The sequence below is a fragment of the Bufo gargarizans genome, unplaced genomic scaffold (genome assembly GCF_014858855.1).
Source record: "Bufo gargarizans isolate SCDJY-AF-19 unplaced genomic scaffold, ASM1485885v1 original_scaffold_1069_pilon, whole genome shotgun sequence".
NCBI lineage: Eukaryota > Metazoa > Chordata > Amphibia > Anura > Bufonidae > Bufo > Bufo gargarizans.
In genome coordinates, this window is record NW_025334223.1 from 17788 (window position 1) to 43624 (window position 25837).

At 44.7% G+C, this 25837-nt stretch overlaps 1 protein-coding gene across 1 annotated transcript; it reads left to right on the forward strand.

The window, feature by feature from the left end:
• The first annotated feature begins 9954 nt into the window (after nucleotides 1-9954).
• LOC122922931 (olfactory receptor 488-like) lies at nucleotides 9955-10977 on the forward strand. The gene has a single exon (XM_044273700.1). It carries the CDS (start codon nucleotides 9955-9957, stop codon nucleotides 10975-10977), a length of 1023 nt encoding a protein of 340 aa, XP_044129635.1.
• The last annotated feature ends 14860 nt before the right edge of the window (nucleotides 10978-25837 follow it).

The window sequence follows — 25837 nt, forward strand, 5'->3', positions numbered from 1 at the left end:
GTGTAATTGCCGCACTTTCAAAATTAAATACTACTCTTATTGCATCGTATATTAGTGGAGTTTTCTTCCATTATCTTTTTTAATCACTGGTATCTTATTAGACATGCATTTTTATGTATTTGTTATGCAGCCAATAAACGTGCAGGTAAGTACTTCCCTCACTGTATTGCCAGTAGCCATGTTGGCTGCTGGCATTACAGTGATTGGCTGGCCGGAACGCGTCATCGGGTGCTATATACAACCGATGGCGCATGTTTGGCTCATTCGTAGTCAGGGAGAGCTGAGGATAGGAAGGGACAGAGTGTAAGGAGTGTGATTGATTATTTTGTACAAAAACGTTTCATAGACCCGAAAGTCCTTGTAAGGACTATTGTGTGTGACAGCAGCAATATATGTTTGTAGCTCAACCTGTGCTAAATTGCTCAATGTTACGGAGATCTGTGCATAGGAAGGGACAGACAGTGTAGGGAGTGAAATAGATAGATTTTTATACAATTTTTTTTTTCAGAGACCCAAAAGTCCTGTGTGTGACAGCAGCAATATATATTTTTAGCACATCCTGTGTAAACTACTGTGTAATAGGCAGCATCAGACAGTTAACTTATTCACGCCACATCTCCTGTGTAAAGTGTGCGCATCTCTAAAATATTAGTGACATCCAGTGCACTTTATCCGTAGACGGTGTCCACTGCGGACAGTTAAATTATCCACGCCAAATCTCCTGGGCAAAGTGTGCGCAACCCTAAAATATCAGTGACATCGAGTGTATTTTTTCCGTAGATGGTGTCCGCTTCTGGCAGTGACCTTACCAGGGCAATATTTGCACTGTTACATGTGCGCTTCAAAAATTTCTGTGACAAACAATGTAATTTTTCCATAGACGGTGTCCGCTTCTTACAGTGACCATGCGAGGGCCACATCTGCAGTGTAATGTGTGCGATACAAAAATGTATCTGTGAAAAACATTGTAATTTTTCCGTAGACGGTGTGCGCTTCTGACAGTCACCTTACCAAGGCCACATCTGCAGTGTAACGTGTGCGATTCAAAAATATATCTGTATAATACAATGTCATTATTCTGTAGACGGTGTCTACTTCTGACAGTGAACTTTCCAGGGCCACATCTGCAGTCTTACGTGTGCACTTCAAAAATGTATCTGTTAGCTTCTAAACCATACTCCCCCCGGAACCCAAAGACTTTGGTTTCCCGGAAGCAGCTCGGCGGGTCATGGGAATAACGCCGGTTGTCATCGTTTATGGTCGGAACTACAACGGTGTCTTCAAACCTCTGACTTTCATTTTTGATTAATGAAAACATTCTTGATATGATGAAAGAGGAGGAGGAGGAGAAAAGAAAGATTCAACCATATACATTTGCTTGTGGTGGGAGGGGTGCATGGGAATGCAGTATATTCAGTACATTATAAACAACACATTTAAAGTGCCTTTATGTTCAGACGCTTTCCTCTGGTGGAGTCGAGAAGTCATGGTCAATCCAGGCCTTGTTTATTTTTAAAGGAGCCAACCTGTCAGCTTTTTCAGTTGACAGGCGTATTTTCTTATCTGTTATAATGCCACCAGCAGTACTAAATACCCACTCAGACAAAATGTTGGTGGCAAGGCAGGCCAGCACCTCCAAGTCGTAGAGCGCCAGTTCGTGCCACGTGTCCAGCTTGGACACCCAGTAGTTGTAAGACACTGAGGGATCATTGAGGACGCTGACACGGTCTGCTATGTACTCCTTCACCATCTTCCAAAATTCACTCCTTGTGACAGTAGGCTGCGCATCAAGGTGAGGGTGCTGGAGGGGTGTCATGAAACTGTCCCAGGCTTCAGAGAGTTTTGCCCTGCCTCTGTTGGAACAGCTGTGCGTTTCCCTCCTCGGTTGCCCAAGGAACTATGGATTCTACCGCCAGCGTTGTCAGATGGAAATTTTTGGAGCAATTTTTCAACAAGGACCGTCTGGTATTGCACCATTTTGCTCGTCCATTGCACCATTGCACCATTTTGCTGCCACCAGAGGAATGAGAGATCAAAAGTTCTGTTTGTAGCGGGGGTCGAGAAGGGTGAACAACCAGTAATACGTGTTGTCTAAAATGCATATAACACACGGGCACGGAAAGGCAGCCTAGCATGAAATCAGCCATGTGTGCCAGAGTACCAACAGGCGAGACTTCGCTGTCGTCATCAGGAGGATCACTCCCAATCTCCTCATCCTCTTCTTCTGCTCACCCACGTAGAACAGATGGAATTAAACTTTCATGGGTACTACCCTTTGTAGCTTAGGCAACCGTCTCCTGCTCCTCCACCTCTTCAGCCTCGAATTCGCGCTGAGAAGATGAACTGAGGGTTGTCTGGCTATCATCAACCTGTGTAATGTCTTCCCCCATTCCCACCTCTTCCACATGCAAAGCGTCATCCTTAATTGTGAGCAGCAAGCTTTTGAAAAGAGTCAGAAGTCGGATGTTTGCGCTGATAATAGCGTTATTGCCGCTCACCATATGTGTTGATTCCTCAAAGTATCTTAAAACCTCACAGAGGTCAGACATTCATGCCCACTCCTCGCTTGTGAATAGTGGAAGCTGACTGGAAAGGCGACAACCATGTTGCAGATGGTATTCCACTACTGCCCTCTGCTGCTCACAAAGCCTGGCCAACATTTGGGATGAGTTCCAGCACATGCTCACATTGCACAACAGTCGCTGGCAATTGTAAGCGCTGCTGCAGCATTAACAGACTGGCTGAAGCTGTCGGTGACTTACAGAGATGGGCACACATGCGGCGCACCTTCACCAGTAGCTCAGGCAAATTAGGGTAGGTTTTGAGAAACCGCTGAACCACAAGGTTGAACATGTGGGCTAGGCATGGGATGAGTCTGAGCTTGCTGAGCTCCAAAGCCGCCACCAAGTTACGGCTATTATCAGACACAACCATCCCTGGTTCTTGGTTGAGAGGCGAGAGCCACTGCTCAGTCTGGTCTCTTATCCCCTACCACAGCTCTGTGGCGGTGTGCTGTTTGTCCCCTAAGCATATCAGCTTCAGCACAGCCTGTTGACGCTTCCCCACTGCAGTGCTACACTGCTTCAAGCTACCAACTGATGACTGACTGGCTTTGCACGCGGATAATTGGGAGGTGGAAGTGGAGGAGGAGGAGAAGAGGGGGCTTGAGCCACTAACGTAGGTGCTGGCGGAAACCCTGATCGACATAGGGTCCGCAATCCTTGGCGTCGTAGCACCTGTTTCATCCCAGGGTACGACTCGATCCCGGCCTCCACAACATTCACCCAGTGTGCCATCAGGGAAATGTAGCATCCCTGGCCGAATGCAGTAGTCCACATGTCCGTGGTTAAGTGGACCTTCCCAGTAACTACGTTGGTCAGGGCTCGTGTGATGTTAGAGGACACATGTTGGTGTAAGGCGGACACGGCACACCGTGAAAAATAGCGGCAGCTGACATAAGGCTGTGACATAAGGCTGTGAAAGGCCTTAGTGTCCACAAGCCTAAATGGCAACATTTCAAGTGCCAGTAATTTTGAAAGTTGTGCATTTAGTGCTATGGCCTGTTGGTGGGTGGTTGGCTGGGTATTTGCAGTTGAGTTTAAATGCCTGGGGTAAGGACATTTGTACGCTGCGCTGGTACACGGAAGTGGAGGTGGTCGCTGATGGTGCTTGCGAAGGTCCAGGTGCAGGGCGGGATGCATCCGGGCCTGCACCTTTGACAGGGGATTGGCCAGTATGTTACAAAGCGGAAGAGGGGGCAGTGGTGTGACCCGCAGACACAGATTGTGGTTCCAGGCGTTCATCCCACTTATTATGGTGCTTGGATGCCATGTGGCGCAATATGCTGGTGGTAGTGAGGTTGCTAGAGTTCATTTCCGTATATGGCACAGGTTGCAAACTACTATTCCTCAAAAAAGCGCCATACTGCAGAACATCTACCCCTTGGCAAGGGAGATTTCCGCAAGGGGTTGCTCTGTGGAACAGTTGCGGGCCTGTGTGGTGTGGCCTGCCTTCTTCCTTTTGCCACCCCACTGCCTCTTCCAGCCTGTTGCGGTGCTGAAGATCCCCCTCCCTCTATACTGTTGTCTTTGCTTGGCTTTCCACCTTCCCAGGTTGGGTCAGTGACCTCATCGTCCACCACTTATTCTTCCACTTCCTCACTCTGATCATCTTCCTGATTTAGTAACATAGTAACATAGTACATAAGGCCGAAAAAAGACATTTGTCCATCCAGTTCGGGGTGATCACCTCAAACTGGTTCCTGTAAGTTAACCTAACCACAACCTCAATGATTGACAACTGTGTCTCATCCTCTTCATCAACCTTTTGAGACAGTAATTGCGGTTGACTCATTGGCAACTGTGTCTCATCATCATCCACCTCATTAAACACTAATTGCCATTTCCCACCATCATGTTTTTGTGACTGTGGATGTTCAAGAGGTTGGGAATCAGGGCACAAGATCTCATGTCCCTCTTCAAGCGTGCTTGGCGAGAGAGCCAAATCAAGCAAAAGCGATAAAAAGAGGTCCTCGGAATAGTGTGCTATTACTTGTTTGTCCAAACTGTAAATGGTGGGAGGAAGAAGGATTAGGGTGAGGAGTGGGTTGACCAGACTCCTGGCTACTGAGACTGGACTTGGTGGAAGACAGGGTGGTGCTTAACCGACTGGAAGCATTATCTGCTGCAATCCAACCGACCACCTGGTCGCACTGGTCTGACTTCAAGAGTGGTGTCCTGCGCCACCCTGCAAACTGGGACATGAAAATAGGTATTTTGGATGATTGTTTTTCTTGTACTCTGGCAGCAGGCACTGTTTCTCTGCGTCCAGGGCCACTGCCTCTGCGTGCACCATTAGCAGCACGGCCACTTCCCCATCCTTTACTGCTCGCCTTCCTCATTTTAAATGTGCTATATGCTTGAAAGTATGTCACACGTACAGTAGTGTAGGATTTGGAAGTCTATGTGCAAAAAAATGTACAAAGGTATTTGTGATGAGGAAACGTTATGCAGGACAGGTACCACAGGTAATGTCACAGTGCGCAGTGTCTACGGAAAAAGTACACTGGATGTCACTGATATTTTAGGGATGCGCACACTTTAAACAGGAGATGCGGCGCGGATAATTTTACTGTCCGCATGGGACACTATCTACGGAAGAAGTGCACTGGATGTTACTGATATTTTAGCGATGCGCACACTTTAACCAGGAAATGTGGCGCAGATAATACCCGTCCGCAGCGGACACCGTCTACGGAAAAAGTGCACTGGATGTCACTGATATTTTAGGGATGCGCACACTTTACACAGGAGATGTGGCACAAATAATTTAACTGTCCGCAGCCTCATATTACACAGTATTTTGCGCAGGATGCGCTAAAAATATATATTGCTGCTGTCACACACAATAGTGCTTACAAGGACTTTTGGGTCTCTGCAAAGTTTTTTGTATAAAAATCTTCCTATTACACTCCATACACTGTCTGTCCCTTCCTATGCTCAGCTCTCCCTAACATTGAGCAATTTAACTCAGGTTGTGCTACAAAAATATATTCATATTGATTATAAGCCTAACAAGGCTGTGTGTTTAAATATATTGTAAATCCTTCCCAGGCAGGGTCCCCCTGTGTGCGTTTATTTAGACAAACATATCTTGCTGCTGTCACACACAATAGTCCTAACAAGAACTTTTGGATCTATGAAAAGTTTTTGTAGAAAATGTAAATTCAATTACACTCCCTACACTCTGTCCCTTCCTATCCTCAGCTCTCCCTGACTACGAATGAGCCTAACACGCGTCATCGGGTGCTATATAGCACCCGATGACGCATTCCGGCCAGCCAATCACTGTAAAACCAGTAGTCAACATGGCTACTGGCATTACAGTGAGGGCAGTACTTACCTTCAAGTGTATTGGCTGCTTAGCAGCCGCAAAACGTGCGGGAAGGAGACTCGAGCATTGCACTCGAGCACATGTGGTACCCGGCCGAGTACTGCCATGTGCCGAGCATAGCAATGCTCGAGCCGAACTGGTATTCTGGCCTATGTAAATATACCGTATTTTTCGCTTTATAAGACGCACCTGATGATAAGACGCACCTAGGTTTTTGAGGAGGAAGATAAGAAAAAATATATTTTCAACTAAAAGGTGTGCTTTTGGTGGGGTTTGAACTATTGGTGGTCTGTGGATGACACTATTATAGGGGATCTGTGGATGACACACTTATGGGGTATCTGTGGATGACACACTTATGGGGGTATCTGTGGATGACACACTTATGGGGGGGATCTGTGGATGACACACTTATGGGGGGATCTGTGGATGACACATTTATGGGGGATCTGTGGATGACACTGTTATGAGGGACCTGTGGATGAGGGATCTGTGATTATAATACCCATCATCCTAAAGAATAGACTGATGTACTGTACATTGGTGTATTCTCAAGGATGAGGGGAGTTATAGTCAGATTAAATATAAACTCTATCCAGGGACTGTTCTGTAATTGGCATGTGTTTATATTAAATATGACTATAACCCCCCTCATCCATAAGAATCCACCCATATACTGCAGTACATGGGTGGATTCCTATGGATGAGGGGGGTTATAGTCATATTTAATATAAACACATGCCAATTACAGAACAGTCTCTGGACAGTGTTTATATTAAATACTATAACCCCCCTCATCCATAGGAATCCACTCATACACTGCAGTACATGGGGGATGTATGAGCAGAGAGCAGCAGGGCTAGCAGGCACAATAACAGAGGCGCTGGAGCGCACAGTGTGACAGGCATCCAGCACATAGACGAGAAGACCGGGACCCTGGAGCTCAGGTCAGTGCCGGGGTCCCCTGGCAGCAGCTGGAGGGGACAGGGGGGAGAAGATTATACTTACTGGAGCTACAGGCTCCAGTCCCGGGTGCGCACCAGAAGTGCTGGCTGGCGGCCGAAGGAGGGGGGAAAACTTTCACTTACAGGAGCTGAGGACTTCGATGCCGGGTGCGCACCGGACGTGCAGGCTGGCGGCTGGGGGAGGGGACAGGGGGAAAACATTTTTACTTACTGGAGCTGAGGACTCCGGTGCCGGGTGCGCACCGGACGTGCAGGCTGGCGGCTGGAGGAGGGGACAGGGGGAAAACTTTTTCACTTACTGGAGCTGCGGGCCCCCGTCCCTGGCGCTGGCGGCAACGGAGCATAAAAGGCGAAGCCGCCAGCCTGCCCATCCCTGGTGCGGTCTTGTTAAGGAAGCACGGGCTGGAGGCAGAAGCCTTCAGTGAAGCCGCCAGCCTACCCAACAGTTTAATGGCCACCTAATTTGCATCGCATTCGTTTTATAAGACGCAGTGACTTTTTCCCTCCCCTTTGGAGGGAAAAAAAGTGCGTCTTATAAAACGAAAAATATGGTATATTATACTTTGTTGTCCGTCTCTCGCTCTTTCAAATACTTCCACTCACTCCTTCACTCTCAGTATGTCTAAATTGTTCTGTAAGACATTTGTATTTACATTTTGATTTTATAGAAACGATGCACTGAAGTCAAAATTTGTCCCAAATGTTTCCAAAAATTTTAATTGATCAGAATGTCTTTAAAAAAAATTGGGCAAATTGTTATTCTGGAAATACATGAAGATAGAAAGAGAGAGAGATGGATTTTCAGGCATTCAAATTATTTTGAATTTGGGTAAAATCGATTTATACCTGAATAAAAATATCAATATATTCAAATCAGACTAATCGGACATGAAACAAATTTTAGGAAATTTGCTCATCTCTAAACTTAAGGTTTACGGTATAGGTAGACTTAAACTTTTTAAACATACATTCTATGGTTATTGTATAGATCTCCAAGGGCCAAATTGAGTCTTAATGGAATTTTGAGTAGTAGTATCGAGTTAAACAGAGGCACCCGTCAGGGTTGCCCATTATCTCCCTTATTATTTGATGTGTATATCGAACCCCTTGCGATGGCCATCAGGCAGGATGATCAGGTTAAAGGATTTGGTACGCTAGGAACACAAGACCGTATCTCATTATATGCAGATGATGTTCTGTTCTTTATAGATCATACGGAAACTACTCTCCCTAGGATTATTCAAATGGTTAAAGTATTTGGTGAGGTGTCTGGTCTTCTTATAAACTGGGCCAAGACCAGTCTGCTCCCAATAGATCCTCTGCCACAGAAAGAGGTTCCTGTTACACAGTTGGATATTGTCGATACTTTTCAATACTTGGGTTTGATTATATCGCCTCGGGTTGAAAATTTTGTAGAACTTAACTTGATCCCCATAATGGTAAAGATTAGAGCTAAAATAGGAATCTGGCTGAAACTTCCCCTATCCAGAGCTGATCGAGTTTCACTAGTTAAAATGGTGATATTACCACAATTTCTTTATGTGCTCAGGAATACACCTATTTGGATACAAGATAAACATTTTAAACTTATGGAAAGAATAATTAATGATTTAATATGGGGAAGAAAGCGAGTTCGAATTAAGCTGGAATATTTGTATAAATCAGTGGAGTGTGGGGGTTTAAATCTCCCCTACTTTAAAGGGTATTTTATTGCAGCCCAGTTATTGATGTGCTATGAATCAGAGGACAGTGCACTCCTGGGGAAGATGGTAACTAGTCACGCTCACAATAATATTTTTACCTTGTTGGAATCTGGGCTATTGAAGAGTTATGAGCGAGGCTATAGAGAGACTATAAAATTACTCCTGAAAGTGTGGGCTACAACTAGGACATGGTTGAAGGTTAAGGGTTCACTTACATTTACGCCTCTTTGGCATAATTTGTATTTACAAAGGCTGGATGAAATTGCAGCTGACACATTTTGGCAGAAGAATAAAATTTTATATATTTCACAGGTAGTTAAAGATAGAGAAATTAAACCATTTATAGAAATGACACATAATATAAAAAATCTTTCATGGTTTAGGTATTTTCAATTGCGATCTGTATTATCTAGTTTGGATGATAAGCGGCTGTTGGATATAGATAATTTATCCTTTCTGAATGATTGGGTAGGGGGTACACCTTCTAGAATAAAGATTTCAAATATATATAAGTTATTACTTAAGGTACGGTTTAGTGATATACACTCACCAGGACAAAAAGCGTGGGAGGTGGATTGTCCGAATTTACAAATAGAAGGGTGGGAGAATATTTTTGGGAATTTATCTTCATTATCCCAGAACTTCAACCATGTTCTAATACAATTCTATATTTGCCACAGATTATATATTACTCCCCTGTGGATGAATAAATGCGGGTTAAGAGACACGTCCAACTGCCCCAAATGTGACACTGCAGGAGCGGACTTTCTCCATATGATATGGACCTGTCCAGAACTTATAAATTACTGGAATAGTATCAATAATTGTATTATGTATAAGCTAAAAATTCGAATTCCTTTTGAACCACAAGTATTTGTTCTTAATGATCTTTCCAAACTAAAGATTAAGTATCAAAAGATTTTCCTGAGCAGAATACTGATGTTGGCTAGAGTTTTGATCAGTCGGACCTGGTTTGCCCGATCCACTCCAGACATAAATACATGGATAAATTTAACTGATAAGGTAAAGAACTACGAGAAAATTATATATAAACGGAGGGAAATTGAGTACCAGTGGAGTAGGATATGGGGTGGTTGGAGGATTGATTAGCTGAGGTCAAGTTGTTTCATATATAGGGGTCCTACTTTGACGCACCACAAATTGGGGGGGAGGGAGGGGAGGGTTTTCTAAATGTTATGAAAAGACGAGTTGAATATACCTATGTTTATATATAATTAGTTGGGTCACTAAGAATTGAGAGATTGTAAAAAATTTTTTTTACTGTAAATGTTTTGTATTTTGCCCAATAAATTTTTTAAGCAAAAAAAAAAAAAAAAAAAAAAAACATACATTCTATGATTTTAGGCAAGTTTCCATTCTCAATCTTTCTCTTTATGGAGGACCTGTATTTTTTTCTGGTGGAACCAATCAATAAAACAATTTGGTTTTATTATCAATTTTATTTTTTTTACCATTTATTGACTATGCAATATAACACCACGACGGTGTTTGAAATATTTCTCCTAGGTTTTCCAAATTTCCAAAATATAAAGAACATTTTCTTCCCTTTGATGCTTCTGGTTTACTGTGTGACTATATGTGGAAACCTCCTCATCATCCTGGTGGTGTCCTACAGCATATCTCTCCACTCTCCCATGTACTTCTTCCTCACACAGCTCTCCTTCACAGATATTCTGCTCTCCACCATCATCGTGCCCAACATGCTCCGCGTTGTGTTGTATGAAGGGAGTTATGTGTCTTTTATTGGCTGTTTTATACAATTTCATTGTTTTTTAGCCACAGAATCATTAGAATGTCTTCTCCTGACTGCAATGTCCTATGACCGGTATCAGGCCATCTGTAACCCTCTGCAATACACATCCATTATAAACTTCACATTTTGTGTAAAAACAATATTTTTTATTTGGTTGATTGTCCTTTTTATTACATTGATGATGTTTATAACAATAAGTAATTTGCTATTCTGTGGACCAAACATCATTGACCATTTCTTTTGTGATTTTAACCCGATTCTTGAACTTTCCTGCTCAGAAACATTTATAGTGAAGATGGAAAGCAAGTTAATAGCAGTTCCTCTAGTCATTTGTCCATTTATGGTTATTGTAATTTCATATGTGTTCATTATTATCACCATACTGAAGATCCCCTCTGTGACCGGGAGGCAGAAGACCTTCTCCACCTGCAGCTCTCACCTGGCCGTGGTGTCTTTATATTACGGTTCTCTTATTAGCATTTATTTACTTCCAGATATGAAAAATGCCAAAAAAATCCTCTCCCTGTTCTACAATGTTGTAACTCCTCTTCTTAACCCTATGATCTACAGCCTGAGGAATAAAGATATTAAGCAGGCCTTAGAAAAGATGGTACAACAAATACATAAGAAATTCCATACGTGAGAGTTTAATCTTTTTCATCAGTCAAGTAAAAGTAAAGACAATATGTAAGTCGGAGAATAGAATATGCAAAGTAGTATATGTTCTTACAAGAAGGAAAAGATGTTTTTTCTACAATGTAAGGGCTCGTTCACACAAGCCCAAGCCCGTGCCCGTGCTGTGGACCACAAATTGCGGTCCAAAATGAAAGTGCACCGTCCGTGGGGCAGGCGCATGGGGATCGCAGACCCGTTCACTTGAATGGGTCAACGATCCTTCCGTTCCGCAAAAAAGATAGAACTTGCTCTATCTTTTACTGGTGTGGAAGCAGGGAACGGAACCCCAGAAAGAACTCCGTAGTGCTTTCGTAGTGTTCCGTTCTTCCATTCCACATCTCCAGATTTGCGGACCCATTGAAATGAATGGGTCCGCATACATGATGCTGAATTGCCACGGAACGGTGCCCGTGTATTGTAGATCCGCAAATGCGGTATGCAATACGGCAACGGGCATCACACATTCGTGTGAACGAATCCTAAGTCTGGGCAAACCTAGGGAAACAGACCTAGCTTTAGGCCTCCTTCATGCATGCTTCAGAGTGTTTAAGGGTATGGCCACATTGTCACCTTTCCTGATGTCGTTGTGGAAGTCAAAACCAAGAGATAATTCACAAAAGAGGAGAAGTCATATCTGTCCTTCATACTTTCTCTCCTTTTATAATGCACTCTTGGTTTTTGCTTCCAAAACTTCAGCAGAAACCTGTCTGTATGTCCCTACCCTAAGGCTGCTTAAGCACCTTTCATTTTTCAAATGAGCTGTGAAAAATGAAAGGTGGAATCTGTTCGACTTTACACCAGTTTCATAAATATCCCCTAATTTTTTGATTTGTATATTTTTTAAGGGCCCACAAACGCCAACCTAATGTTGTATGGTATTTTGTTTTTGTATTTTTAGGGGCATTTCAGTGTATTTTAAGACAAGAAATTTGCATGATGTTTTTCTGCTCTGTAAGTTATTAGGAAAAAAAGCAATTTTAGAATTTTTTTTTATAAAAATGCCACATAAACTGGTTCTTGCTGGTTTAAGCAGGGCAAAATAGAAAATAAATGGAAGTCTATGGCACAAAAACACCAGAAAATGAGAGAAAAACACCACTGACCCAGAACATGCAATTGAAATGAATATACGGCAAATGGCATTATAAAAAATAACATTGTTATACTTCATTTAAAATACCCATACACTTAAATACATCACCAAGAGTTGGCAGTTTTTTTCATAAAAGATGTAGCAAAAAGTACAGACGGAAAAAAAAATGCAAGACTCAACAAAAAGGAAAAAAATAGCATTGATCCACACTAATGGAGTTTTTTTCAAACATTTTACCTATATTTGGTGCAATTTTTGCAGATATTTATTCTGGGATTTTTGAACATGCTGCATTTTGCTATAAAAAACAAAACAACACAAAAACAATGACCTTCATACTATAAAATTCCCCAAACATTGTGCTTACTGTGAATATTCTCATGTTTCACTATAGAGCTTAAACTGTCAGCCGCAATGTTGTTGCCTTGTTAAAAGAAGCAAGAAAACAAAAATAACATGCAAATGAGTCAACCAGCTGTGTATGAATCTCACCTGAGTAAAGGTTAAAATGATTAATAGTATGATATATGAGACTTAAAGGGAACCTGTCACCGGGATTTTGTTTATAGAGCTGAGGACATGGGTTGCTAGATGGCCGCTAGCACATCCGCAATACCCAGTCCCCATAGCTCTGTGTGCTTTTATTGTGTATAAAAACTAATTGGATACATATGCAAATTACCCTGAGATGAGTCAGAGCTTGAAAATATGACTCTTCTCTGGTCACACAAGTAAGATATGACTCTTATGGTAATTTGCATATGTATCAAATCAGTTTTTTTACACAATAAAAGCCCACAGAGCTATGGGGACTGGGTATTGCGGATGTGCTAGCGGCCATCTAGCAACCCATGTCCTCAACTCTATACCCAAAATCCCGGTGACAGGTTCCCTTTAATATTCTTGGCAAATAATATTTATATAAGTACATACAGATGTGTCAACTTAACTACAGATGAGCAAAAAAAATATCTCAAAAATTCGATTCGGCTGATTTGCCGAATTTTCTGAAAATATTTGATTAAATCCGAATTTATAAGTGGCATATTGCATAAAAAAACTGCTATTTCCTGGCTGCAGAGAGCCTGTATAGCGGTGTAGAACACTGTGCCTGTATAGAGGTGTAGAACACTGTGCCTGTATAGCGGTGTAGAACACTGTGCCTGTATAGTGGTGTAGAACACTGTGCCTGTATAGCGGTGTAGAACACTGTGCCTGTATAGCGGTGTAGAACACTGTGCCTGTATAATGGTGCAGAACACTGTGCCTGTATAATGGTGCAGAACACTGTGCCTGTATAGCGGTGTAGAACACTGTGCCTGTATAGCGGTGTAGAACACTGTGCCTGTATAGCGGTGTAGAACACTGTGCCTGTATAGCGGTGTAGAACACTGTGCCTGTATAGCGGTGTAGAACACTGTGCCTGTATAGCGGTGTAGAACACTGTGCCTGTATAGCGGTGTAGAACACTGTGCCTGTATAGCGGTGTAGAACACTGTGCCTGTATAGTAGAACACTGGTTTAGAGACACTGTGCCTGTATAGCGGTGTAGAACACTGTGCCTGTATAGCGGTGTAGAACACTGTGCCTGTATAGCGGTGTAGAACACTGTGCCTGTATAGGGGTGTAGAACACTGTGCCTGTATAGGGGTGTAGAACACTGTGCCTGTATAGCGGTGTAGAACACTGTGCCTGTATAGTGGTGTAGAACACTGTGCCTGTATAGGGTGTAGAACACTGTGCCTGTATAGTGGTGTAGAACACTGTGCCTGTATAGTGGTGTAGAACACTGTGCCTGTATAGTGGTGTAGAACACTGTGCCTGTATAGTGGTGTAGAACACTGTGCCTGTATAGTGGTGTAGAACACTGTGCCTGTATAGTGGTGTAGAACACTGTGCCTGTATAGTGGTGTAGAACACTGTGCCTGTATAGTGGTGTAGAACACTGTGCCTGTATAGCGGTGTAGAACACTGTGCCTGTATAGTGGTGTAGAACACTGTGCCTGTATAGTGGTGTAGAACACTGTGCCTGTATAGCGGTGTAGAACACTGTGCCTGTATAGTGGTGTAGAACACTGTGCCTGTATAGCGGTGTAGAACACTGTGCCTGTATAGCGGTGTAGAACACTGTGCCTGTATAGCGGTGTAGAACACTGTGCCTGTATAGCGGTGTAGAACACTGTGCCTGTATAGTGGTGTAGAACACTGTGCCTGTATAGCGGTGTAGAACACTGTGCCTGTATAGTGGTGTAGAACACTGTGCCTGTATAGCTGGTGTAGAACACTGTGCCTGTATAGTGGTGTAGAACACTGTGCCTGTATAGTGGTGTAGAACACTGTGCCTGTATAGTGGTGTAGAACACTGTGCCTGTATAGTGGTGTAGAACACTGTGCCTGTATAGTGGTGTAGAACACTGTGCCTGTATAGTGGTGTAGAACACTGTGCCTGTATAGTGGTGTAGAACACTGTGCCTGTATAGCGGTGTAGAACACTGTGCCTGTATAGCGGTGTAGAACACTGTGCCTGTATAGCGGTGTAGAACACTGTGCCTGTATAGGGTGTAGAACACTGTGCCTGTATAGTGGTGTAGAACACTGTGCCTGTATAGCGGTGTAGAGCACTGTGCCTGTATAGTGGTGTAGAACACTGTGCCTGTATAGCGGTGTAGAACACTGTGCCTGTATAGCGGTGTAGAACACTGTGCCTGTATAGCGGTGTAGAACACTGTGCCTGTATAGTGGTGTAGAACACTGTGCCTGTATAGTGGTGTAGAACACTGTGCCTGTATAGCGGTGTAGAACACTGTGCCTGTATAGTGGTGTAGAACACTGTGCCTGTATAGTGGTGTAGAACACTGTGCCTTGCAGTAACACACATAGGGAGTCTGCTGTGGTAGTGAAATAATACCGTGAGTCTGTATGACATGCAGATGACAGGTGTCGCTCTTAGAATCACTGCACACTTCACTTATTTGGGCAGCCACAGGGCCAAAACTGACCAAATAACTCAAGTATGAACTCAGCCTTACAGGTCGATGTTAGCGCCAAGAAGAAGCGCAATTCTTTTTACACCGTCATCAGCTGATTCCACATAGATGTCTACAGAACCTTTTCTATTAAACACTTATACAAGTAGAGCCCCCGACAGAGTGGAGAGGGGGTCAGCAGTAAGTCTGTGTTGACGTCACTGATTATTTTGCCCTTTCTCTGATCCGCCAGAACCATAACCCTCAAAAAACAGATTCTGTCTGCTTAGCAATCGGCTTCGGTCGGTCAGCATTTGGTCAGTAGTCCATTAGTATTGCTAAAGACAAAAAAAAAGCGCCATGCTCGAGTCTCCTTCTGACACGTTTTGCGGCTGGTAAGCAGCTTATAAACGTGCAGGTAAGTACTGCCATCACTGTAATGCCAGTAGCCATGTTGGCTACTGGCTTTACAGTGATTGGGTGGCCGGAACTCGTCATCGGGTGCTATATATGCTATATATATATATGACACGTGTTCGGCTCAGTCTTAGTCAGGGAGAGCTGAGCATAGGAAGGGACAGACAGAGTAGGGAGAGTAATAGGAAGATTTTTATACAACAAACTTTTCATAGACCCAAAAGTCCTTGTAAGCACTATTGTGTGTGACAGCAGCAATATATATTTTTAGCGCATCCTGCGCAAAATACTGTGTAATAGGAGGCTGTGGACAGTTAAATTATTTGTGCCACATCTCCTGTGTAAAGTGTGCGCATCCCTAAAATATCAGTGACATCCAGTGAACTTTTTCCGTAGATGGTGTCCGCTGCGGACTGTTAAATTATCCGCGCCACAGGGACGGTGTCCTCTTCTGACAGTGACCTGACCAGGCCCACATCTGCTGTGTAATGTGTGCGCTTCTAAAAGGTGATGTATCAGCTTGAACTTCTCCGGCAATTTCTTATGGACCACGCCTATCGGGGAGATCCGCAGATTAGGGAATGTGCAGCCTCCTTATCAATCTTCCCCCTAAGGATCTCCGGAAGCTCCCGCGCCGATTTAAGGTTATCTGAAAAAACTGGGTAACGATTGAGAACAAAAGGAATAAGAGACCCAAAGGAGAAACCAAAACGCAACTGTGCCGCCACCTTCCTATTGGGGTACCTGTCTAGCCAGGGGCCTATCTCGACTACGCACACCGGGGTCCTTGTGACCCCCTTGTTCAAGCTTCTTGGAAAGCTTAAAGGGGGGGGGGCGTATGCACCTGTTCGCCGTGTGAGGACCATTCATGCTTCTATTTGCACAAATGGGCAAACCTGCAGTGTCCTTCGTTAAACAACCAGCATGCTCAGGGGCGGCGGACGGCCACCGGTCCATGGTTGGAAGATCCCCCTGATCCAGTGGCTACCCCTGGAAAGGGGGGTGTTCTTTGCGCCACCATTAATCACAACCAAACATCTGTGGATTTTACCCCCCAACCTATCTCCGGTTGCAACGCTAAGTGCCGCTGGAACTCCTCATCATACCGCCACCAGGCGCTCCCACCATGGGACTTGTAAGCGCTATAAATAGTGTCCTGATACACGATCAGTTCCGAACAACGCTCAGGATAATGCTGACCCATAATGCAACCCAAAATCGAGAAGGCCTGCAACCAATTGTTCAAGGTCTTGGCTACTCTGGGTCTATGCTCGTAAGGCTTCTCAGAAAAACTCCTCTCCCTGTCTACCGTATGTTGGTCCACCGATATGAGGGACCAGATATCTACAGGTGAAACTCAAAAAGTTAGAACATTGTGCAAAGTTTATTTCACTAATGCAACTCAAAAGATGAAACTAACATATGTGATAGACTCATTACATGCAAAGCGAGATATTTCAAGCCTTTATTTGTTATAATTTGGATGATTAAGGCTTACAGCTTATAAAACCCCCAATTTTGAGGTCCCCTTTGCTCAGGGGGTATGGATTAATTAGCTGAATAGAGTGTGACACTTTGAGCCTAGAATATTGAACCTTTTCAAAAAATTCTAATTTTAAGCTGCATTAATGAAATTCCTTTTAATTTGCATTACTGAAATAAATTGACTTTTGCACTATATTCTAATTTTTGGCGTTTCACCTGTATATACTGATTAGCCCAAAAAATTTCCCGGATAGTCTCATCCAAGTGGGCACCATAAAGACTAACCCCACAAAATCAAGAATCCTTATGGACCCCTGCCAACACAAGCGCCTGCTTGGGAGGGGCAGAAGGCCCAGGGGCTTGGGCAGGCTGCTGCAACCGTTCTAAAAGCGCCCTCAACATCGCTGCGATGCCCGCACAACCACTAATCACTCCCCACGCTTCCGTAACTTGGTACTCACCAGACGTAGGCAGGACTGGCACCACGGAAGGACCAGGCACAGGAACCTTGAGCTGAAGAGATGCAGCGGGAACCAGGCTACTGGTCCTGGAGGACTGATTAGGCATCCATCTCTTGCGTTTGGATCGCGACATCCGACCAGACTCCTCTGATGACAACCCATCCGAGGATGACGGTGAGCGCCACCTAGAGGATCTGGAGCATCTACTCCTCGCCGATCCTCTGGACCTGTGACGGGACTGACACCTATGGGAACCACAGCGACTGCGCGTCCCACTCTCCTGAGAGGAGGACGGGGATCTAGATAGTTCACTGCGCCTGCATGACCTCTAAGGAGTGGGAGGCGGGACAGGGGCTGGGTGGGTGTTCAATGTGGAGGGAACCACTGGCGTCCCACTGACATTCTCAAGGGCAGTATCACCACTCATATTAGTAGCAGGGGCCACTGTAGTCTCACCAGCCTGTGGGACATGCACGGCCTGCGGCACTAGCGACTGGATTGGAGGAGGAGCAGGGGGAGCCCCTGTGATGAGGAGCTGCTGGCATTCGATCCCATTCTGCCAATCAAACACGCACACCACGCTGTACCCACACTAGTGGAGGTGGGAAGCGTTGGAGAAAGAGAGGAGGGAGGAAGGGGCTGCTAAGCCAGGATCATGCCGGTCGGAAGGGAACAGAGGCCATCGCATGTACGTGGTGTAGGAGGGGGACTATGTCCAAGCCTAGCGGGGGCGGGAACGCTAGGTGGACTGCCTGCCCTGAAGCCGCGGAGCCAGTCTCCAACTGTGGCAGCTCCCCAGCAGTACATGCAGGACCAGGGGAGGAGGAAGTCAGGGGAGAGCAGAGACTGTTCAGAAAGAAGCGCAGCCATCCCTCACCCCCCCTCCACAACTCTCGCCAGGAAAGCCTCCCTGAGGGGGGCATCGCCTGTGGCCATATCTCTTGTGCGGACAGAACGCTGGGCAGACTTACCCCACGGTGCTTCCGCTAAAGATAAAGTGAAGAGGCGGGACAGGGATTTATATGCCCTGCTTGCTTACCCGCCTCTTCCCCCCGACCTCAGAAAGATCCCCACATTAAACCCTGCTCTCCCTAAATACACCTTCCAGGCCACAACAGGGACCAGGATGCACCCCATAACAATAGGGATGGGGCAAGGGGACCACCAGTCCCTGTTCACCCTCCCTAAACAGTGGGGTGCCCACCAAATACTGCATACAAGGGATGCTGGGGAGGTTCTTATATAGTAAGGGGTAGGCAAATTTCCTATTGGTTGCTAGGGATGTTGCTAATCTCAGACAAAGACATTGCAGCCTTCTCATTGGCCCACAAGCTAGAAGGGAGGTTACTGATGAAAAATAAATCTAGAGTATTTGAAATTATGAATATATATCACAAATATTAGCGAATTCTCGAAGTGCCGATATTCGTGATTAATATTTGTTATTCGAATATTTGCCCCCAACACTAATCATGTGTCTCCTGTCCCCTAGCCAGAACATGAAGCAGTGGAATTAAGTTGTTCATCCCGTAGTCCTGGCGACTGACAAATAAAGTGGACTCCTCAAAGGGTCCAAGCAGACAGCAGGTGTCACGCATGAGCTGCCTCTGGCTAAAAACAAAGTTACACAGGGAGTACCTCTGTCTGCATGTATCATCAAGAAATCCTTTATGGCCTTTCTCTGCTCATATAATCAATCCAACATATAGCGGGTGGAATTCCAACGGGTGAAAACGTTGCATATAAGTCTATGTTGGGGGACGCCGTTCTGCAGCCTCAGATCCAGGAGGGTGTGCTTTGCGGTGTACAAGTGGCTGAAGTGCAAGCAAAGTTTTCTGGCCATTTTCAGGATGTCTTGCAGATGAGGTAAAGACTTCAGGAACCGCTTTACAACCAGATTGAACATATGCGCCATGCACTATGATCTTCCAGTTGTCAGTCACCATGTTTCCGATAATCAGTTGTCAAGGAGAAAGCCAGGATTAGATTTCTTGATAAAGGATATGGAGCAGTTCCTCCCCTGTGTGACTCCATTCACCCAGGCAAACTAGGTGCAGAACAGCGTGACATCACCCTGCCCTGCACTAGTGAATTTTCCCTGCAGTGGAGGCTGAGGATACGGTGGAAGATGAGGAGGCAGAGGCAGACATTGTCGTAGAATCAACAGCGTGACAATGTGGTGGCAGAAGTGGCATCACCTGGCCAAGTTGCTGGTGTGGCTGGGCAGGAACCACATTTACCCAGTGGGGACGTAAGGGACATATATTGTCCTTGACAGTAGTTACAGCTCCACACGTCGGCTTTGCCATGCACTTTGGCAGACACCGACAGGCTCAAAAACTGGCCCACCTTCTGTTCTACATATGTGTGCAGGGCTGGTGCTGCTTTTTAGGCAAATAAATGACGGCTTGGGACTCTTCACCTCGGCTCGGCACAAGCCATCAGTTCTCTGAAAGGTGCAGAGTCCACCACTTGGAAAGGGAGGGACTGCAGCACCAACAACTTGGCCAGGAGGACATTCAGCTTCTGCACCGTTGGATGCGTGCATGCATACTGTTGTCTCTTGGCAATCACTTCGATGATCGATTGCTGATGGAATGACTGACGAGGAGCAGGAGCATCAGGACCAGTAGATGATGGGAAGGATAGACAGCTCCCTTCGGCTGAGGTGGTGGAGCCTTGACTGCATGAAATTGGCTGCGTGCTACTGTGTGATGCAGGCTTGACCAGCCCATCGGAGCAACGGTTCTCTCAGGCCACTTTATGGTGATGCTGCATGTGTTGAAGCAAGGCCATGGTGCGCAACATTAGCATCCTGGTCACGCTTTACATTCTACCTACAATGTCGGCAAAAGGCCATGTTCACCTCTTCCGGCGGCCTAACAAAAAATTGCCACACCTTCGAGTATGGCATTTTCCATCCAACCCAACACTCCGCTCTGACTGTCTGCTACTGCTGCCTCTGTGAACCCCTGTACCGCTACTTTCCGGGCCGGTAGGCTCCTGTGAAGCGGCTGGTCTAGCCCAAGCACGTTTGGCTCCTGACCTCCCACTGCTGCCACCCTGCTGAAACATTGCCAAGCTGCAACCCTGCTGGTTCAGCCGCTGCCTCATGTGCAAGCTGCCACCCTCTTCTCCTGATGTTGATAAAGAAGCCCCTTCTTCACCTGTCTCCCAAGTGCGAGTGGTTACATCATCATCATTATACACTTCTGTCTGCATGTCACTGACGTCTCCTATAACGGTCTCAGGGCCAGGAGCCTGACCGCTCGCAACACCTGCTGCCATTCGACTCTCATCATCACTACTTTCTCGTTATCAGAGAAATGTCTCCTCCAGATCTTGGCTGGGCAGTAACTGCTGACTGTACTCTAGTAGCTCGTCCTTGCTGAAAAGTGGAGCCGAGCCTATGGCATTAGTGTTGAGCAAGCATGCTCAGCCGAATACAAGTTCGGCTCGAGCAACGCTATGCTTGGCACATGGTGGTACTCGGCCGATTACCGCATGTGCTCGAGCGCTGCTAAGCGGCCAATAAACGTGCAGGTAAGTACTGTCCTCACTGCCCTCACTGTAATAGCGAGTAGCCCTTACTGGCAGTGATTGGCTGGCCGTAACGCGTTATTGGGTGCTATATAGCACCCGATGACGTGTGTTCGGCTCATTCGAAGTCAGGGAGAGCTAGGCACAGGAAGGGACAGAGAGTGTAGGGAGTGTAATTGAATTTTACTTTTGTACAAAAAACATTTCAGAGACCCAAAAGTCCTTGTAAGGACTATTGTGTGTGACAGCAACAATATATGTTTGTAGCGCAACCTGCGCTAAATTGCTCAGTGTTAGGGAGATCTGTGCAAAGGAAAGGGACAGACAGTGTAGGGAGTGTAATAGGAAGATTTTTATACAAAAAACATTTTAGAGACCCCAAAAGCCCCCTAAAAAAGTGACAGCGCATCCTGCGCTTAATACCGTGTAATAGGCCGCTGTGGACAGTTAAATTATTTGCGCCTCATCTCCTGTATAAAGTGCGCGCATCTCTAAAATATCAGTGACATCCAGTGCACTTTTGCTGTAGATGGTGTCCACTCCGGACAGTTAAATTATCCGCGCCACTTCTCCTGTTTAATGTGTGCACATCCCGAAAATATCAGTGTCCTCAAGTGTACCTTTTTCCGTAGACACTGCAAACTGTGACATTACCTGTGGTACCTGTCCTGTATAATGTTTCCTCATCACAAATACCTTTGTAAAAAAAACTTTTGCGCATACACTTACAAATCCTACGCTCGCAGGGGTCAGCACATTTGACACTGCTAACAAAGAAGTTTTATCTACCCTTCGTACCTATTGGCCCATTCTCACTATGGACCCCGAACTGAAAGGCGAAATCAATATGTACCCTCAGGTTACCTACCGGAAGGGTAGAAGCCTTCGGGATCGTTTGGTCCATAGTCATTATGTGAGCCCCAAAAAAGAAGGTAGGTGGTTAGACAGGAAACCAACGGGGATTTTTAGATGCGGCTTCTGTAAAGCGTGTAATTATATCTAGAAAACAAAAACGGTGATATGTTCAACCACGCAAAGATCCTATACCATCAGGGACTTTATTAATTGCAGGTCCATGGGTGTCGTTTATATTTGCCAGTGCACTTGCCCAAAGGATTATATCGGCAAAACTAAGAGAGAGCTCAGGAGAAGAATTTGTGAGCATATTAATGACATTGTCAAATTGAACGACACCCCTGTGGCCCACCATATCAATGAACATCACAATGGGGACCTGAAATCTATCTCCTTCGCGGCCCTTGAAACTGTCCCCCCCTCTCCGAGAAAAGGTGATTGGGATAGAAAAATCTTGCTAAAGGAGACGGAATGGATTTACCGTTTCCGCTCCCAATCACCTGGTGGCCTAAACAAAAGACTCACATTCACTTGCTTCATCTGATTCAAAAAATATATTTACGACTTTTGTGCCCGGTAAATCTCGTGATCAGCTAATATTCACCCTCAGTCACCGGGATAAATGACCTGTAACTAGTTTCATCAATGCGAAAAGCATCATTGTTTAATAGGCGATAGTATATCAATTCGCCTTATCTTAGGTATGAATACTAGATTCTATATCCCTTCGGAATCTTGAGGTTATTATATATATTCTTTATATCATGGGGTTATCAATTTCTTGGCAGCATGTAAGAAGCAGCAAGTTGAAACGGGGAAAAAAAAGAACATTCCACTCACTTCACTAGGGGGGTCACTTCCAGGATAAGCTCAAGACACCTGGGGTCAGTCCCCCCTGGCAGGGATCGTTCAAAGAATAAGATCCGGGTAAGTAGGCCAGGTCTGCAATGAAGATGGAAAATAGCACCGGATCCTCAACTTCATGAAATCTCTCTTTAATATGCAATAGATATACAGCTCAATGCATTTCGGGGGTCCATACAATACCCCCTTCATCAGGAGCAGATATAGAAAGGTTAGTAAAATCCACAGAGATATACAGTCCTGATCAAAAGTTTAAGACCACTTGAAAAATGGCAAAAAATCATATTTAGCATGGGTGGATCTTAACAAGGTTCCAAGTAGAGCTTCAACATGCAACAAGAAGACATGGGAGTGAGACAAAAAAAATTTAAGCATTTAATTTTATTTAATGAAAACAACAAATAAACTGAAACAGACTATTTTTCAGCTGATCAAAAGTTTAGGACCACACCTCCAAAAAAAAACGAAACCCCCCCAAAACAGAAATCCAACTTACAAACATGAACTCAGTAATGAGTAGCTCCGCCGTTATTGTTTCTCACTTCAAAAATTTGTTTCGGCATGCTTAATGCAAGCGTTTCCATGAGGTGAGGGGGAACATTTCTCCAAGTGGTGAAGACGGCTGCACGAAGGCCATCTACTGTCTGGAACTGTTGTCCATTTTTGTAAACTTCCCTTGCCATCCATCCCCAAAGGTTCTCAATTGGATTTAGATCAGGGGAACACGCAGGATGGGCCAAAAGAGTGATGTTATTCTCCTGGAAGAAGTCCCTTGTCCTGCGGGCATTGTGTACTGTAGCGTTGTCCTGCTGAAATACCCAGTCGTTACCACACAGACGAGGGCCCTCAGTCATGAGGAATGCTCTCTGCAACATCTGGACATAGCCAGCGGCGGTTTGACACCCCTGCACTTCCTGAAGCTCCATTGTTCCACTGAAGGAAAAAGCACCCAAGACCATTATGGCGCCCTCTCCACTGTGGCACGCAGAAAACATCTCAGGTGGGATCTGTTTGTCATGACAGTAACGTTGGAAACCATCAGGACCATCAAGGTTAAATTTTTTCTCATCAGAGAATACAACTTTCTTCCACCTTTGAATGTCCCATGTTTGGTGCTCTCTTGCAAAGTCCAAACGAGCAGTTCTGTGGCGTTCAAGGAGACGAGGTCTTTGAAGAAGTTTTTTGTTTTTGAAGCCCTTCAGTCTTCGATGCCGTCTGATGGTTATGGGGCTGCAGTCAGCACCAGTAAGGGCCTTAATTTGGGTCGAGGATCATCCAGTGTCTTGATGGACAGCCAATTGGATCCTCCGGCTCAGTGCTGAGGACATTTTTTGGGGTCTTCCACTTGACTTTTTTTGTTCCATAACCCTCAGGATCATTTAAGAAATTCCAAATGTCTTACTGCGTCCCACCTCATCAGCGATGGTGAGAGACCTTGCTTATGCAGTTCAACAACCCGACCCCGTTTAAAAAGGGAGGGTATTTTTGCCTTTGCCATCACAACGTGTGACTACCTGACAGAACATGACAATGAATCCACATCTTTGCACAGATTTGGCCTTTTAAAGGCATGTGGTACTAAAATTTTGATCAGCTGAAAAACAGCCTGTTTCAGTTTATTCGTTGTTTTCATAAATTGAATGCTCAAAAAATGTTTTGTCTCACTCTCATTTCTTCTTGTTGCATGTTGAAGCTTACTTGGAACCTTGTTAACCACTTAAGGACCACAGGTTTATACCCCCCTAGTGACCAGGCCCTCTTTTACATATCGGCACTTCACAACTTTAACGGTTTATTGCTCGGTCATGCAACTTGGCACCCAAATGAATTTTACCTCCTTTTTTTCTTACAAATACAGCTTTCTTTTGGTGGTATTTGATTTCTGCTGAGAATTTTCATTTTTCTCATATTAATCAAAAAAGACTGCAATTTTCTAAAAAAAAAAAAGTGTATTTTTAACTTTTTCTGGTAAAATTGTTCAAATCTAATTACATTTCTATGCAAGTTTGTGTCAGAATTTATTGTGCTACATGTCTTTGATAAAAAAAAAATCCAATAAGTGTATATTTATTGGTTTGCAAAAAAGTTATAGCGTTTACAAACTATGGTACAAAAAAGTGAATTTCCGCATTTTGAAGCAGCTCTGACTTTCTGAGCACCTGTCATGTTTCTTGAGGTGCTAGAATGCCAGGGCAGTATAAATACCCCCCAAATGACCCCATTGTATTCGTGGAGGGGCATGGTGAGTTCATGTATGATTAAAAAAATTTTCACAAGTTAGCGGAAAATGACTTTTTCTGAGGAAAATAAATAAATAATAAAGTTTCCATTTCTGTTAACGTCTGGCAAAAAAAATAAAAAATCTCCCACGGACTCACTATGCCCCTCAGTGAATACCTTGGGGTGTCTACTTTCCCAAATGGGGTCATTTCTGGGGTGTGTTTACTGTTCTGGCATTTTGGGCGGGGCTAACTTTTGAGCAACTCTGTAAAGCCTCGTTGGACTTTCGGCCCCTTTACGCACCTAGGCTGCAAAAAAGCGTCACACATGTGGTATCGCCGTACTCAGAAGACGTAGGGCAATGTGTTTTGGGGTGTATTTTTACATATACCCATGCTGGGTGAGAGAAATATCTGACCATAGCAGGGACCTCAACCTCGTCATCTTCAGTAGTGGTTAGAGTCCCACTGCTGTCTACAGGTTCATATTCTGAACCACTGGATTCAGCGGGTGAGGCGTCCCCATCGCTTTCATCCATCAGGGCCAGAATCCTGTAGGCCTCTTCAGCGGAATACCCCTTTTTTGACATTTTGGGCTCACTAAATTGAGGGGGTATTCCTCTGAGACTACCCAGGAAAAAGAGCAAACCTGCCTAGTAAAAAGGAGTGCTTGCGAAGTTAAGCTGCGATCGCTAAAAAATATCCAAAAAGCTCAAAAGTGATCTTTATAGCGCTGCAGCGATTTTACTGTGTTTTTGCAGTGATCAGAAAAAAATTATATTATGTCACTGCGGTGGGGCGGACTGAACGCAAGTGTGCGCACAAGATCAGGCCTGATCGGGCGAACACCGTTTTTTGTAGAGCCTAAGGTGACCCTTAATGTACTGATATAGATCTGATTGCGATCAGTCCTGATCACTTACAGATA

Excerpts from the sequence above, each read along its gene's own strand:
- LOC122922931 (XM_044273700.1), top strand. The coding sequence starts at position 9,955 with ATGGAGGACCTGTATTTTTTTCTGGTGGAACCAATCAATAAAACAATT.